Source organism: Arachis hypogaea, chromosome 19 (assembly GCF_003086295.3).
Source record: "Arachis hypogaea cultivar Tifrunner chromosome 19, arahy.Tifrunner.gnm2.J5K5, whole genome shotgun sequence".
Classification (NCBI taxonomy): domain Eukaryota; kingdom Viridiplantae; phylum Streptophyta; class Magnoliopsida; order Fabales; family Fabaceae; genus Arachis; species Arachis hypogaea.
This window is the reverse complement of record NC_092054.1, coordinates 107,086,920-107,104,161: the sequence shown is the minus strand read 5'-3', so window position 1 is coordinate 107,104,161 and position 17,242 is coordinate 107,086,920. Positions and strand designations below refer to the sequence as shown.

At 38.7% G+C, this 17,242-nt stretch overlaps 1 protein-coding gene across 1 annotated transcript in view; it reads right to left on the bottom strand.

Annotated features, from left to right (window-relative positions):
• The window catches only part of LOC112778576 (uncharacterized), a 41,003-nt gene extending 30,668 nt beyond the window's left edge, over positions 1 to 10,335 (bottom strand). The window contains exons 1-3 of the mRNA XM_029295756.1: positions 10,165 to 10,335; positions 9,857 to 10,081; positions 9,758 to 9,761 (exon numbers count right to left, since the gene is read on the bottom strand). Of these exons, the coding sequence (XP_029151589.1) occupies positions 9,758 to 9,761; positions 9,857 to 10,081; positions 10,165 to 10,335 (400 nt within the window). The remainder of the gene's footprint in view (positions 1 to 9,757; positions 9,762 to 9,856; positions 10,082 to 10,164) is intronic.
• Positions 10,336 to 17,242: the final 6,907 nt, after the last annotated feature.

Sequence of the window (17,242 nt, the reverse complement as noted above, 5' to 3'; positions counted from 1 at the left end):
GAAATTGCTCCAGCAGATACTTGAAAAATTGGATCGGCATAAACTGAAAGCTAAGATGAGAGAGCGCCGTAACGAGCGCCGATTCAAACACCTCAAGGAGCTACTCAAGGTACGCTTCAGAGACTCAGACACCCCAGACACCACTTCTTTTACCAGCACCGGGAGCCATGATGATCCCGACTGTGGAGATATTGCCACCAGCCCACCCCTGTTCCTGACAGATGGCACCGAGGACGGTGCAAAGCCTTAAGTGTGGGGAGGTCGGTCAGTACCTGACTTCCAGAGGTAAATTCTCTTCTCTAGCACCAATAATTAGGATATTTTAGTTAGATTTTCTTTCTTTTATAGAATAGAATAAACTGCATAGGTTAGAATAGTTTCATGCATGTTCTACTTGATTGAAAAGACAATAAGTTTCTTTTAAAAATCTATCTTTGGAACAAAATTTCACTAATTTTTCAAAATTTTTATGATAAATCTGCTTGAGTTGTATTTGGAACATGATGTTTGAGCTAAAGAACACACAACCTGTGAATGATTTGAGCCTTTATGTATGGTTACATTATTTAACCATAATCATTTTATTCTTGTGTGTTTACTTCTCTATGATTGTAATCTATATTTTGTTTTATCTTATATGTCCATTATTTATTATATTTACACGCTTGCACATGATTGAGGCCATTATTTGTTTAAACTCACTTATCCAAATCAAGCCTACCCTTTTCAATTACTCTTGTTAACCACTTTGAGCCTTTGAAACCCCATTTGTTCTATATTTTACCACATTACTAACCTTAAGCTGAAAAACAATTATATATCCCAAATTGAATCTTTGGTTAGCTTAAGATAGAATTGTGTGTGCTAGTTAAGTATGGGAAATTGTGGAAAAAAAAGTTGTTGAGGGAATGTGTCATGAAAATTTAAAGGGAATTCGGATACCTACTCATGTGAAGATATGAGAATGAAAAATCTATGTGCATTGATAAGCTTTATTTATTTAAAAAAAATCAATAAATAAGGGGACAAAATTACCCCAATGTTAAATTCAGAATTCAAAGATCAATGCACATATGATAGAATTAAAATACAAAGTTGAAACATGAGTATGGGTTGAAAAAGGGAATTATGGGTAGCTAAGCATGAATTTAAAAGTATATAGAATATATGTATATTAGGTGAGAGCTTAGGTTAATTAAAGATTCAATTTATAAAGCTCACTTAGCCATATGTATATCCTTACCTGCACCTTGGCCCCATTACAACCCTGAAAAGACCTCATGATGTTTGCATTGGTATATTAACTGTTGTTGATTAGTTAAGAGAAAAACAAAAGTTAGAAAACATGACTAGAAAAGAATTGAGTGATTACCCTATACACTAGAGATTAGAGCGTACATACATTATCAGTGAGGGTTCAATGCTTGAATTTTCATGTTTCCTACCTTCATAAGCTATCTTCTTGCACTTTTATCAGTTTTATTGTATAATGATAGAATTAGTGGAATTTGATGTGTAACTGTTTTGAAGGGCTTATTTACTTTTAATCAAGTGGACAATAATCATATAGTTGCATTTATTTATATACGTAGGATTGTATTACATTTCATGAGTTTCTGCATGTTCATACTTATTTCCTTGTATCCTTCAATTTAGCATGAGGACATGCTAATGTTTAAGTGAGGGGAGGTTGATAAACTACTATTTTATGGTTTATATTGTGTTTAATTGTGTGGTTTTGTCATGATCCTTGCCCACTTATTCATCAATTTAGCATGCATTTAGATTTCCTTCCTAAATTCAGTACATGTTTGAAAATTGCTTCCTAGAGACTTTAATTATTTACTTTTAATTCTCTTTTATTCCATTCGATACCGTGATCTGTGTGTCAAGTGTTTCAGGCCTTATAGGGCATGAATGAGATGGAGATTGGAGAGGAAGCTAGCAAAAATGGAAGGAAAATAAGAATTTGAGGAGATAACCAGCAAGAAGTGACGCGGTCGCATGGTTCACGCGACCGCGTGAAGGAGCGCAAATCGCAGCGACGTGGCTGCATGGCTTGCGCGGCCGCGCGGATTGGAAAGCGCAAGCGACGCGGTAGCGTGGACGACGCGAACGCGTGGTGAGGAAAAAGCGCAAGCGACGCGCTCGCATGAACGACACGATCGCGTGACATGTGCGATCTGCATAATCTGTAGAATTCGATGGGGGCAATTTTGGACCTTATTTCGGCCCAGTTTTCGGCCCGGAACAGCAGACTAGAGTCAGAGAATATGCAGAAACAACACACACATTCATTCAGTAGTTTTAGATCTAGTTTTTTCACTCTCTTAGGTCTCTCTAGTTTTTTTAGGATTTTAATTTTCAATTGATCTTAGGATTGGAACATTGAGAAGAGTTATTTCCTCATCAAGACTTCATCATTCTAGTTTGTTCTCTTAACTTGGTTTTATTCTTCCATGTTCTTTGTTATGTTCAATTTTGTCATTCAGATACTTTTATGATTAATTAATGCAAGGATTATTTCTCTTTAATTCAATTTCAATTCCAATAATCATGTCTTCTTTTAATTCCCTTTTATGTGCCATGGATTCTTTATTTACAATGCGTGAGTAATTTCATTACTTGATAGGGAGTTGATTAAAAAGAACTCTTGAGTTGGAAGGATTGAAGGAGAAATTTATAGTTGGGTTAAATGTTGGATTGCTATCCTGTCACCAACGCCAATCCCTTTGAACTAAGTGGGTTGTAACTCGTGAATAGATTTGGCAGTCCAACTTGTTTGACTTTCCCTTACCTAGTAAAGGATAACCAAACAGAGTAACCTTTAATTATAAATCAATCTTAAAAATCACTCCATCAATGATAGAGATTCTAACTAATCAATTCCCAGTCAAAGATTTTATTTATATTATTTAAAATTCCTCAATTTAAATTCCAATTTACTTAGCTCAACTTCTTGGAACATCTGATTAATAAAACAGCACACTTTTTTGCAACTCGTTGGGAGACGACCTGGGACTTAAAACTCCCAGTAATTTTAATTTAAACTCTCTGTGACATATTTCTAAATTGATAGGCAGATTTTCGGTAAGTTAAGAACTATACTCGCAATGTAACCATTTTAATAAATTTTTAATTCACCAGCTTCTGCTTCCCATCAGCGGGTCCGGCCGCCACCATCAAATCGGATTCTACAACTACAATCAGCACAGAAGATCTCGTCCGAGATCGACCTACAGTTTCAGGTAACCCTCAGAACATTGGCGCCATTGCCGGAAGACCTGGAATTTATCCCATCATCATGGCGGACAACCTTGACAATGACCACAACTCTGATTTGGAGAACAGAATGCCACATAAGAACGCAGAGGTCACACTAGACGATACTTCTCAACCTAATAAAGACAAGAATTCACCAAACACGGGAGCCATGGATGGACTTCAGGATCACCTAAAACAACTCGAAAAAGAGGTCGAGTATCAACGGGAAGCCGAGAGAGACCTACGAAGGGAAGCTAAGCGACGTCGCGAATTAAAAGACAAGCTCCTAAAGCTCGAAACCGATCTCAAAACCAAAACTACTCGATCCAGCCACGAAGATAGCTCCCGTAAGGACCAAGACCCATTCACTAAAGAGATCATGAAGACCAAAATCCCAAAAGACTTCAAACCTCCCGACATGACTCTGTACGATGGCACATCAGATCCCAGCCATCACCTCAGTAATTTTAGAAGTAGAATGTATCTCACTGACGCCTCAGATGCAGTCCACTGCAAAGCCTTCCCGACTAACCTTGACAAAGACAGCAATTAAATGGTTCGACAATCTGCCCCCTAGGTCCATCTCAAGCTTTGATGACTTAGCCAAGAAGTTTCTAGCCAGATTCTCTATCCAGAAAGACAAAATTAAGCATGCCCCAAGTCTATTAGGGATCAAGCAAGGAGATCGGGAAAGTCTCTACAGCTACATGGAAAGATTCAACAAAGCATTTCTGGACATACAAAGTTTGCCAACAGAAGCAGCCATTATGGGTCTCATCAATGGCTTACGAGAGGGACCTTTTAGTCACTCAATATCGAAAAAACATCCCACATCCCTGAATGAAGTGCAAGAACAAACAGAGAAATACATCAACATGGAGGAAAACTCTCGACTAAGAGAGACCTCAAAGTCCGGATTCTCCTACTCCTCCTGAGATAAGGATAAAGAGTCCAAGAAAAAAGAAGATCAGCATGGAGAAAAGATCAAGAAATACCATAATTACACTCCTCTTCAGGTGTCTCTTGTAGATGTCTACCGAGAAGTATACCATACTGAAAGGATTTCCCCACCTCGCCCACTCAAAAGCAAGAAAGGAGGAGGAAATCGAACAGAATACTGTGAATACCATCGAATCTATGGACATTCCACCAACGAATGTTTCAAATTGAAGAATTTCATTGAAACACTGGTGAGAGAGGGAAAACTAGATCGGTACTTAGCCAGCAAAGCAGATGAGCCAAGAAATAGAAGAAGGGACAAAGACGGCGGACAAATTGAACGACCACCTCGTACCCGGGAGAGACATGTCCACATGATACACGGAGGATTTGCGGGAGGAGAAATCTCCAAATCATCTCGCAAAAGACAGCTTAAAGAAGTATATCATGTCGAGGGAGGAGAAGAAGTACCCGACATCCCCACTATCACTTTTACTAAAGAGGACGTAGCTGGCATCATCTCGGGACATGACGATCCCATGGTCATCACTATCATATTGGCCAATGCTAATCTCCACCGTACACTGGTAGACCAGGGAAGCTTGGGTGACATCTTATTCAAAATCGCCTTCGACAAACTTGGCCTAGAGGAAAAAGAACTCAGAGCATACCCGAACAGCTTATTCGGGCTAGGAGACACTCCAATCCAGCCGCTTGGATACATCTCGCTGCACACAACCTTTGGAAAAGGAAACCGGTCAAAAATACTCAACATAGACTACATCGTGGTCAACGTGAGTTCAGCCTACAATGCCCTGATAGGTTGGACAACGTTAAATCATCTCGGCGCAGTAGTCTCGACTCCGCATCTGTACATGAAGTTCCCAACCATAGAAGGGATAGCTACGATAAAAGCAGACCAGAAGACGGCACGCCGCTGTTACAATGAAAGTCTGAACCTTAGAGGAAGAGGAGAAAAAATCCACACCATCGAACTCAGGGGAGTTTGAGGACGGGAAGAACTTCGTCCACAACCCGAAAGCGAAATAGAAAAAGTCCAGATCGGAGATTTCCCAGATAAAACAACCAATATTGGCACAATCTTAAAAGGAGACGTAAATGAGTCCCTCATACAGTTCTTAAGAGATAATGTCGACCTCTTCGCATGGAAGGCCACAGACATGCCAGGCATAAACCCCAAGCTAATGTGCCACAAGCTGGTAGTATACCCAGGATCTTAGCCAGTATAGCAGAGACGTAGAAAGCTCGGGCCAGAACGATCCCAAGCTATGGAAGAGCAGGTACAAGCTCTAATGGAGGCAGGATTCATAAGGGAAGTCAAGTACCCATTATGGCTAGCTAACATCGTCTTGGTGAAAAAATCAAATGGGAAGTGGCGGATGTGCACCCACTACACCAATCTCAACAAAGCTTGCCCAAAAGATCCTTATCCACTCCTAAGTATCGACGCTCTGGTAGATGCCTCCTCCGGATACAAATACCTCTCATTTATGGACGCTTATTCGGGATATAATCAAATCCCAATGTACCCATCTGATCAAGAGAAAACCTCATTCTTAACCCAAAAGCAAACTACTGCTATGTCGTCATGCCATTCGGACTCAAAAATGTAGGAGCCACTTATCAAAGATTAATGAATAAAGTCTTCGCAGACCACATCAGGAAAGTCATGGAAGTCTACGTGGACGACATGTTAGTAAAGACACAAAGTGAGGAGTCATTACTGTCCGACCTCACCCAAGTATTCGACACTATAAGAAGGCATGGTATGCGACTTAACCCTACAAAATGCACCTTTGCAGTAGAAGATGGCAAATTCTTAGGTTTCATGCTCACGCAAAGAAGAATCGAGGCAAATTCGGATAAATGCCAGGCTATACTCGACATGAAGAGTCCGACCTGTGTCAAAGAAGTGCAACAACTCAATGGAAGACTAGCGGCCTTGTCCAGATTTCTAGCCGGATCAGCAATAAGATCTCTCCCCTTCTACGCCACTCTAAGGAAAGGAAAGAAGTTTGGATGGACAACAGAGTGCGAACAGGCCTTCCAGAATTTCAAAAGGTTCCTTGGACAACCATCTATTCTAACTTGGCCACGGGAAGGAGAACCACTTGTATTGTACCTTGCAGTAGGAAATCGGGCAGTAGCCTCAGCACTGGTTAGAGAGGACAAAAGCGGACAACAACCTATATACCTCATCAACAAAGCACTACAAGGGTCCGAACTGAACTACCAAAGAATAGAAAAATTCGCCTATGCTCTCATACTAACGTCTCGATGACTTCGCCCATATTTTCAATCCCACATCATCAAGGTTCGGACCAACCAACCCATAAAGGGCATTTTGCAGAAAACAGATTTGGCAGGAAGAATATTACAGTGGGCAGTCGAGTTGTCTGAATTCGACATTCAATATGAAGCGCGGACAGCCATCAAATCACAGTACCTGGCCGACTTCATTGCAGAGTTTACTGACACCCCGGAAATCTCCACAGAATGGAATCTCTACGTAGACGACTCTTCGAACAAGACCGGGAACGGGTCAGGCGTAATAATAGAAAGCAATCAGGGAACCCAAATCGAACTCTCCCTTAAGTTTGAGTTCCTTGCCTCAAACAATCAGGCTAAATATGAGGCATTACTAGCTGGTTTGAAGCTGGCTAAGAAGGTCAGAGCTCAAAAGCTTATCATCTTCAGCGACTCACAAGTAGTCACCTCGCAAATAGTAGGGAGCTACCAAGCCAAGGATCCCACCATGAAAAAGTACTTGGACAAAACCAGGGAACAGCTCGGACAACTCGGGGAATACGAGGTCCACCACATACCTCGGGAACAGAATGCTCGAGCTAATGCGCTCTCAAAACTAGCCAACACCAAACCAGGGGGCAACAATAGAAGCCTCATCCAGGAAATACTGCAGAACCCCTCAATCTCGGAAGAAGAAAAAGTCCTAGCCATAACAGGTCTGGATCAAGGATGAATGACTCCCATAATTAACTACCTCAAAACAGAAACATTCCCCACAAATAAGAAGGAGGCAACGAGGTTAAAGCGGGAGGCACAATACTATACCATCATAAACCATACTCTATACAAGAGAAGGATTTCAACACCACTGTTAAAATGTGTGCCGACTTCCAACACTAAGGAAGTTTTAGAAGAAATACACAATGGCATCTGTGGCAACCATCTCGGAGCTCAAGCTCTCACCAAAAAAGTACTCCGAGCCGGATTCTATTGGCCAACTTTACAAAAAGAAGCAACAGAGTTCGTAAAGACATGTCCACCATGTCAGAAACACGCTAATTTCCATATCGCCCCACCAGAGGAACTCATCAGTGTAACCTTACCGTAGCCATTCGCAAAATGGGGATTCGACCTACTTGGGCCCTTCCCCCAAGGATCAGGACAAGTGTTCCTCATCGTTGGGGTAGATTACTTCACAAAGTGGATTGAGGCAGAGCCCCTAGCTAACTCCACTGCTCAAAGAAGTAGAAAATTCCTATTAGAAACATTGTCACAAGGTTTGGGGTTTCATACTCCATCACCACAGACAATGGCACTCAGTTTACAGACGCAGGCTTCAGAAAATTGGTGGCCGACTTAAAAGTAAAGCACCAATTCACATCCGTAGAACACCCTCAGGCTAATGGACAAGCAGAAGCTGCCAACAAAGTCATACTGGCTGGGTTAAAACGGAGATTACAGAAAGCGAAGGGAGCCTGGGCTGAAGAGCTCCGACAAGTCCTATGGGCATATCGGACAACTCTACACTCTACCACAAAGGAATCACCTTTCCGATTAGCTTACGGAATGGAGGCAATGATCCCAGTGGAGGTTGAAGAAGGATCGCTCAGAGTGATCCACTACAGTGAAGAGGCTAACTCCCAACTTCAAAGGGAAGAACTCGACCTACTTCCAGAAATCCGAGAAAGAGCTCGGATCAAGGAAGATGCGTTAAAACGTCGAATGGCCTCAAGATACAATCAAAAGGTAGTACAGCGAAGCTTTGCCAACAACGACTTCATCTTAATCCGAAATGATATCGAAACAAGTCGACCGGGAGAAGGGAAGCTAGCAGCTAACTGGAAAGGACCCTACCGAGTCACAGAAGTACTGGGAAAAGGCTACTACAGGGTGTCCGAACTAGAAGGGCGAAAGCTACCAAGGTCGTGGCATGCCTGCAACCTAAGAAGGTATTATAGTTAGAGGTAATAAAGATCTTAGGTCAAGGTGCACTCTTTTTCCTGAAAAGGGTTTTTAACGAGGCGCCAAGCCAATATTTATGAACTACCTAACTTAGAAGGGTAAAGCGCCCACATGTATATATTTGCATATTTTCTATTTTGAATAAAGTTTTTTCAGATTTTCTACAAATCCTTTTATCAAGACGCATTAATCTGAAACGCAAAAATTCAAGCCTGATTATAAAGCTATAGATCGGCATAAAGTGAAAATCAAATTCACTGCTCGATCACGGTAAAGACCAACAAAGATGAAAACCGAATTCATCAAAGGTCGACCAAGCAAGAATATAAAAATTTCTACAAAATTGGCAAGATGAAAAGCGGAAAAAACAGAGTAATGCAAGAAGTTATCAAAAAGTAATCCATAGGAAGAGACCTGACGAGGCCTCAATAAAAATGGATTGCTAGAAATAACTTAAAGATGGACCGACATAAAGAAGTCGGATCAGTCAACTACAATAACAAAAGTTATAAAAAGTTATCCCTGGAAAGAGGCCTGGCCAGCCCTAAAAAAGAGGATTACTAGAAATAACTTAGAAGGGACCGACATGAAGAAGTCGGCCCAACAAAATTACAAAAGTTATAAAAAGTAATCCATAAAAGAGACCTGACGAAGGTCCAAATAAAATGGATTACTAGAAATAACTTAGAAGGGACCAACTTGATGAAGTCGGCCCAACAAAATCACAAAGTTATAAAAAGTAATCCATAAAAAGAGACCTAACAAGGTCCGAACAAAATGGATTACTAAAAAATAACTTAGAAGGGACCGACATGACGAAGTCGGCCAGGCAAACTACAAAAAGTTATAGAAAGTAATCAGAGAGACCTGACAAAGGTCCAAATAAATTACTAGAAATAACGTAGAACGAACTAAGATGAAGAAGTCGGCCGATAGAAGGCATGAGCTATAAGGGACTCAAGTCGGACCCAGAAAGCCATGACTTCAATAAAATCAAATTACAGGTACCATATCAAAGAATGCAAAGAAGACTAGTTGCACGAAGCTAGCTTCAACTAAAAAGGCAATCAAAAGAAATTGGACAATAGGATTTCAACACTCTCAAGATTTCAGAAATTGTCAAAAAGATGCAGACAAGCATATCACAATGGAAACAAGGTTGTTATAATAGCAGACTTAAGAAGCCGCTTGAAGTCGATCCCAAGAGGCTGGACAAAACTACTTTGTTTTTTCAAAATAAAGTTGGCTAAAGGAAAAGCAACTAAAGTATCCGAAGTCAGGCAAACCACCAATTACAGAAATAAAAGTTTAAAAGCCCACAGACCGGGCTGTACATCATACATCAAAGAAAAAATTACAGAGGATCCAAAGACTACCCAGTAGCAGTATCGCGGGGTGAAGGAGGATGAGTTTAAAGGGGTACCACATCTACTGTCCCATCATCCCGATTCAAGATCTGGACATCAGGATCGGACTCGGGCTGACTAACTTCAGCTGCTGGAGTTGAGGAAGGCGGGGCAACAGAGGCTTTGGCAGATGGTACAGAAGGAGAGTCAACATCATCATCATCAGGGAAAATTTTACCATCTCTTACAATATTGTCCAAGCTAAAAAGGGTGAGGTCGAGCTCGGGCGTAAGGACTCGAACCTGATCCTTCAAATTTTCATAACTATCATTCGAACAGATTCTAAACTCTCCCTAAGATCCATCATTTCCCCATAGGTTAAGACATAGCTCTCCTTATGCTTCAATGCCATATCCTCAGCCAACTTGGCAGAAGCCACAGCAGCAGTAGCCCGAGTCTTCTCACCCTCCAACTCTTTTTCTAGCTTTGCCACCTTCACCTCAAGCTCATCCTTCAAACCCTTGATACGGTCGAACTCCGATTTGGCCTCCTCCATAAAAGCCTTTGTTGCATGAATAGGAAGATCCTGGGCAGTTCAGTATAAAGCCGCCCACATATGTGCCATCTTAATGCTACTCCAGGTAATGAAGTCCAAGTGACGAAGGAGGGAAACATCATTAGTTGGAATGACACCATAAAGAGCAATTTGTTGATCAATAAATCCGACGGCATCAAAGTCAGGGGCGTCCAAATTGAAAGGCTCAACAGTCCTCTGCCTTTTGGGAGGAGGGCCAACAATAGGAGAAGAAGTAGCAACAGAGGTCTGGGGAGGATCAATCAAATGAACCTGAGGAGTTGGGATCATCCTCTTCGGTCTAGAAGAGCTCAAAACTGGCTTCTTAGGAGGAACTTGAGAAGATCCCTCCCCTGCAGCTTTGGCCGAGATTTTCTGGGCGGCGGTGGCCTTCCTCACCTTTTTAAAAGCTTTCATGGAATCATTAGTCTTTGCCATCTCTGAAAAAAATAAATCAACCAAAAAGCAAGTTATAAATCGAAAGGAAAAGAAGCAAAAGCAAATAAAACAAGAATAAAAGAAGTCGAGGCACTACCCAGCGCAGTTCGGACAAGAGAGGGGTCCACCAAAAATTTCTTTGTATCGAGATGGGGAGGTTCTCCCCAAATATCTTCCAACACATTCACAAAAGCTTGCTCGACTTCGTCAAGCATCTTCCACGAGTATTGAGACACCACAACATTCTTTTTCCAACACAAGGGGAAGGCAGGTTCATTATTCGACTCTAAGAAAAAGGGTCGAGCTCCCTCAACAGCTCGAACCTTAAAAAAGTAATTCTTAAAGTCCCTAAAGGACTCATCATACATAGCAAACACTTTATGTCCTTGAGCAGATCGAAAGGAAATCCAAGAAGCTTTCTTTTTTGAAGAAATCCCGGGCTTAGTCAAAACAAAAAGATAAAGAAAGAGAGTTTGAGAAGGTTTGACATCCAACTCTTGGCAAAGTAACTGAAAAATCTTGATAAAACCCCAGGAGTTTGGATAGAGCTGGGATGGAGCTACGTTGCACGACCACAACAAGTCGGTCTCAAAGGAGGTAAAAGGAAGGGTGATGTTCATTTGGCTGAAAAAGTAGTCGTAAGCATAAAAGAAGGGGCGTTCCCCCTGGGTCAGAGCAGGGAAGCAAACCCTTTCATCAGAATCAGGCGCTACCAATTCATAGTTTTTCTCTTGGTCCGTACTACTACAGATTCGATGATATTTTCTAAGCTCCGCACAGAATTCAGAATTAACTATAGAAACACACATCAGGACGAGGGAGTCCAGCCAGTCGGACATACCCTCGGGAACCTTGGAAGATGTCTCAACAATATTTTTGCTAGAAGACATGGTCAACTAGTCCTACAGCAAGAAAAAGAAAATGGATTACCAACCAAAACATCTTGGGCAAAATCAAAGAAATCAGCTCGGACAAAACATGGCTCAAATATACAAACAGTGAAAGGAAAACCCCAAGACACACACCAAGGTCCAGAGGCATCCTTTGGAGGCAGTGACACAGAGTAAGGACTCAGAAAAATCTACAAGGCTAACATCCCAACAAATCTCTCATCCTGCAAGCAAACGCTCTGAGAAGAAAAATGCAAATCAAAGCAAGTCATCAGAGAATTGTTATCTTTTACAAATATATCAGCAAAGAAAACTATCAACAGGGCGAAAGTCATCAAAGGAGCAATCTTTTTCAGAGCCCAAAATAGTAGTTCATAAATGACAAACATCAAAGTACGATCAGAAGCAGCAACAGTAGGCGAAACCCTAAAAGTGTCAAACTACCAGGGAATCCACCTAGGAGCATACATAAAATCAAAAGAATACCAGAAAACATGCATCACAGTGACAACCAGGCACGATAATACGAAAAGGTTCAAGCTTTCCAATGTAAACTCAAGCAAAACCAAAACTTTACCAAAAATAGAACAAAGTAAGCATAAGGAAAGAACGACGAAAGAAGTAAAAGAAAGAAATAGAAAGAAGAACCAACTTGCAAAAGGAGGAAGGCGAATGAACAGGGAACGAGACCAAGAATCACCTTTCGAAAAAAAAAAAGCGAAGCTCCAGTAAACCACCAATGGCGCCACAGAGAGAAACGTGAAAACGTGAAAACAAAATTCCCAGGCAAGCTAGAAAAACTGAAGAGAAAGGATGGAGTTACAGCGAGCAAGAGAAAGAGAAACAGAAAAGAGAAAGTTTTGGTGTAATTCAAAAAAATGAAACAAGGAAGCGGGAGACAAAGGAAACGGAACTTTAAGGAGCTAATGGGGCATTAAAAACCCTCGCACGTTCCCAAGGAAAGAAACGCCTATTTTCAAAATTGAAGAAAAGAAAAAACGCTCCATATTCAAAGGAAAACTCTACAAAAAGAAATCGACAATGCTCGAGCTCGGCTTCTCCAGAGAAGGATTGAAGTCCTAAAACTAAGGACTCGACCTCAAAGGGAAGACCACACTCGAGCAGGGGCACTGTTCATACCATGGGTCGAGATGTCCGACCCGGGAAGATCAACGACAAGCCGACCGACCTCTTCAGGTCAGGACTATCCGACCTCTTCTCCCAGAGCTCGGCAAAATCACCAAGAAAGCCCAAAAGGGCCCAGAAAGAGGAACACGACCCAAATCCAAAGGCAACCCAAGCCTAGAAGGATAAGGGCAGTTCTCTTAAAAGTAAAGTTGACTTCACTCAAAGATAAGATAAGATAACTATCTTATCCCTAGAAAGATCACTCTTCAAACATTATAAATACACTGGAGCACCCAGGTATAACTCATACTCTGATTCTACTTAAAACCTGCTCAATACCCTTGCTAACTTAAGCATCAGAGTTCCTTGCAGGTACCACCACCCTCCGGTGACGAAGGATCAGCACCATCCCCAGTCCAACAAATTGGACACGACGGGTCCGGCCGCCACCATCAAATCGGATTCTACAACTCCGATCAGCACAGAAGATCTCGTCCGAGATCGACCTACAGTTTCAGGTAACCGTCGAAACAGTAGTCATTGGGAACAAACTGAATAGGAAAAGAAATTTATTAGCATATCTCAACTGACTATTATACTATTATAGGATAATAAGAAAATTGGTTAAAAGGGACTAATAAATCTAATATTTTACACTATCATAAGAGATATAAAATATTTTATAACCAACCAATATCTAACTGAACCTACTAAATCAATGTAAACCATTAACAACTAAATCCCAGAACTTCAAATGCAGGGAAAGAAAAATTAAAAAAAAATCAACAAAAGATAAATATATCAATCAACAAATCAATTAGAATAATCAATCACAAAGAAAATGAAAATAAAAAGAACAGCAATATCAAAACAACATTAATATTTTCAAAAAATCAATTAAGCATTCAACCTAAATATATAGCACTCAATAGAAAATGGTTAGAATATCAATGTTAACTTATAAATCAAATCCAATATAATTTCTTGGATAATGTATTTCTAGTATAGGTGGTAACAGTATATCTATATATATAGATATATATTATATATTAATATTAATATATCAAGTAAATTATAGTTCATTGGCTTAGTGATTAGATAGATGCAATCTATAGCTAGAATCTAAAACACCCCAAAAAAAGGGAAAGTCACAAGCTGTCCAAACTTCCTACACCAAAAAAATTGATTTGACACATATAGCACCTAGTAATAATATATAAAAAGCAAATTATACTTGAAAATAACAACTACCCCTCTCAATCACATCAGTCATCACATCAATCATCACAACAAACAACAAAGACCTATAAAAAGAAGTCAACATATCATCCATGATGTAGGGTGAGAAAAAAATAAAATAAATAAGTTACCCCACTTTTTAACTAATATTTTATCTAACAGAAAGTATTTTTTAAAATTAAATAACAAGAGAGATGTATTTTAAAATTTCAAAGAGAGTAAATTTAAAAATTTTAATATCTCTATTAAATAAACCACAAAGTTCTCATTTTGATATTATTGTGACATTTTCCAGCTATTTTCATCTCATGAATTAATGAAGAGAAAAGAGTTACATGGACTCCAACTCATTTTTTTCCTTTTTTTTATTTTCTCCCCTAAACCAAACAACAAGAAATTTTATTTTCCACCCATTCTCTCTTGTTACACTTTCTTTTACCTCATATTCCTGCAAAGCAAACAAACTATTGAAACAATGAGTAGAATAAACTAAAAAAGAATAAAAGTATTAAATTAAATTTATATTGAAAGAGAAAACACATTGAGTCACCGGTTAGTCCTACATCAATTGAAAAAGGAGATGATTCAACAAATCTAATACTATTACAGAGTGATAAATTACCCTACAACCCACCCACACCAAAGTGAATCTTTTTACCTCATAATAGACCTCTCACACATAGACTATTGACTTCTACCAAATCCATATAACAAAAGTACACAAGTCAATATAGGTATATAGAGTTATTGTATAGGAAACAGCACACTAAACTGAACCTAAGAAATAGATTCTACACTTATTTAAAAAGTAATTTTACATATATAAGAGTTAGAAAAAAAAAAAGAAATGAGATCTTATTGAGAATACCAAATATCTTTCTCAATCACATAAATCATGATATCTAAGATGAGAGACCTATAAAAAATAAACAAACACATCACTCAGCATGAAAAAAAAAAGACAAAATAAAAAAGTATAAACTGCTATACTTTGGGAAAACCATTTTGTTGAAAAATTGGAACACATTATAAACAAATTAAATCTCATAAAGCAGTAAACCATAATCACATGAGCATATTAAAAAGAAGAGAATAAAAAGTTATACAAAATACGCAAAAAAGACAAGAAAAATCCTTTGGCCTTGTAGTATCGGAATAAACTTTTCATTCATGTATTAGACCAAAGAGTAATATTAGACCCACTTACCACAAGAAAAAAAAAATACACTATTAGTAATGGCAAGCAACAATTCAAACCATTAGAAAAAAAAATTAAAATCAACATACAATTAATCACACTGACTATGAAAATAAAAAATAACATGCACCTTCAAACTTGTATAACACTCAAATCAAGAACATATCTAGAATTAGCACTAAAAGAAAACCCAGTTCTTCACATATTCAGTTAAATCAAGAGCATATATAAAATTAGCATAATTACACAGTAGCAGATTTAAAGTAAAATTCAACCAAGATGACACATAGACAATTTTTTTCAACCACGGGAAATAGTCGAGAGAAGAAAAAAAACCAATCACAAGAAAAGCAAGACAAAAACCACAATCACAAAAAAATCCTAAAATCGAAAAAAGACATGAACTTCATACTAATAATAACACTAAAAAACCCAAATAAGAAAATCAATTGAAATTAAAATACAAATAAAATGTGGAAACTCCAACAATCATCAAGACACAATGTGTTTGAATAGTGAGTAAGAATAACACAAGATTCTTTCATTGTATCAAAGTTTGAACAATTTTCCTAAAAATAGATATGAAAAAAAACTATTTAACTTAACTTGGTGCTAGAAGGAATTTTTCTCGGAACACAGCAGCTAATCAGTGTCTACCCAATACTTAGCCACCAATAGAGATGTTGAGGACCCATTGGAGATGAAGTTGCTCAGTAAGCTACGTATGCAATACACAACTTCTGTAACCAACAACTGTAAATATCAGTTTTCTACCCAAAAATATCAGTAATCTACCCAAAATTATCAAAGAACACATGAAAAACACGTCACCTTCACCATTGGAGACAGCACTACCACCACAACGATTTCAACCAAAGCAGATAACAGAGACATGAGAGAAAGTACAACAGCCAAAAATCTAAAGATCTAAAAAGACATAAGCTTGATGCTTAAAGTAACACCAAAAACCACAAATAACAACATAATCACATGCAACTTCCGATAGTTTACTAATACTATTATCAGTATTAGTATCACCCACCAGCCGAATAAAATATATACAGATATCTGAATTAAAAAATAAATACTACAAAACACAGAAAGAACCCTCACAAATACATAGAGAATCACGGGAAAGAAGATTTCAATTTATCTTTTCACAAATAAAAGATTTGCAATTTTTTGCTAACACATTACAGTTACAAAAAGGTAAATTAATATTTATTTGAAACAAAATCAGAGAACACATGGAAAACACATCACCTTCATCATTGGAGACAGCACTACAACCACGACAATTTGGACCAAAGTAGATGACAGAGACATGAGAGAAAGTAACACAGCCAGAAGGGGGATTCTCTGAGAAGATGAGCAAAGTTATAGGTAGTGCAGCAAATTTCTTCGTCCACGAGACAGCTCAGTCACAACCAAAAACAAAGACACCAAAATATATACATTAGCATAACAGCACTATACGTGATAACAGTGGCAAGCTAACAACATTGACCTTCATATGCTTTTTCTTATCCTATCCCTGTTCAACCTCCCAATCCACTAATCAAAATAATAAAGGATACAAAATATTTAACTGATATAAAATAATAAATAATAAAAAATAGACTGACAAAAATTCAAAGAAGATAAAGTAAACACAATTACATAGTAATAAATTCAAAATAAAATTCAAATAATTCCTTGCAAAACTCATTTTTCCAGCTACCCAAAATTATCCACGCAGAAAGAACCATATAACCATAAAGCCACAATTGTAAAAAATCAAAACCACCGGAGTAACACTTAATGGTCATCTTCATAATCAACGTCATACCCGATATAAACATCGAAAATCAGCCAAAGCAAAACAAGAACTTATAAACCTCTAAACAAGTGGATGCAACACAATTTTTTTACAACGGCCCTAACTAACACACACACAAATAAACAGATGCCCAGATAAAAATCAAGACAAAACCGCCGACTGTAAAAGAAATCCAAA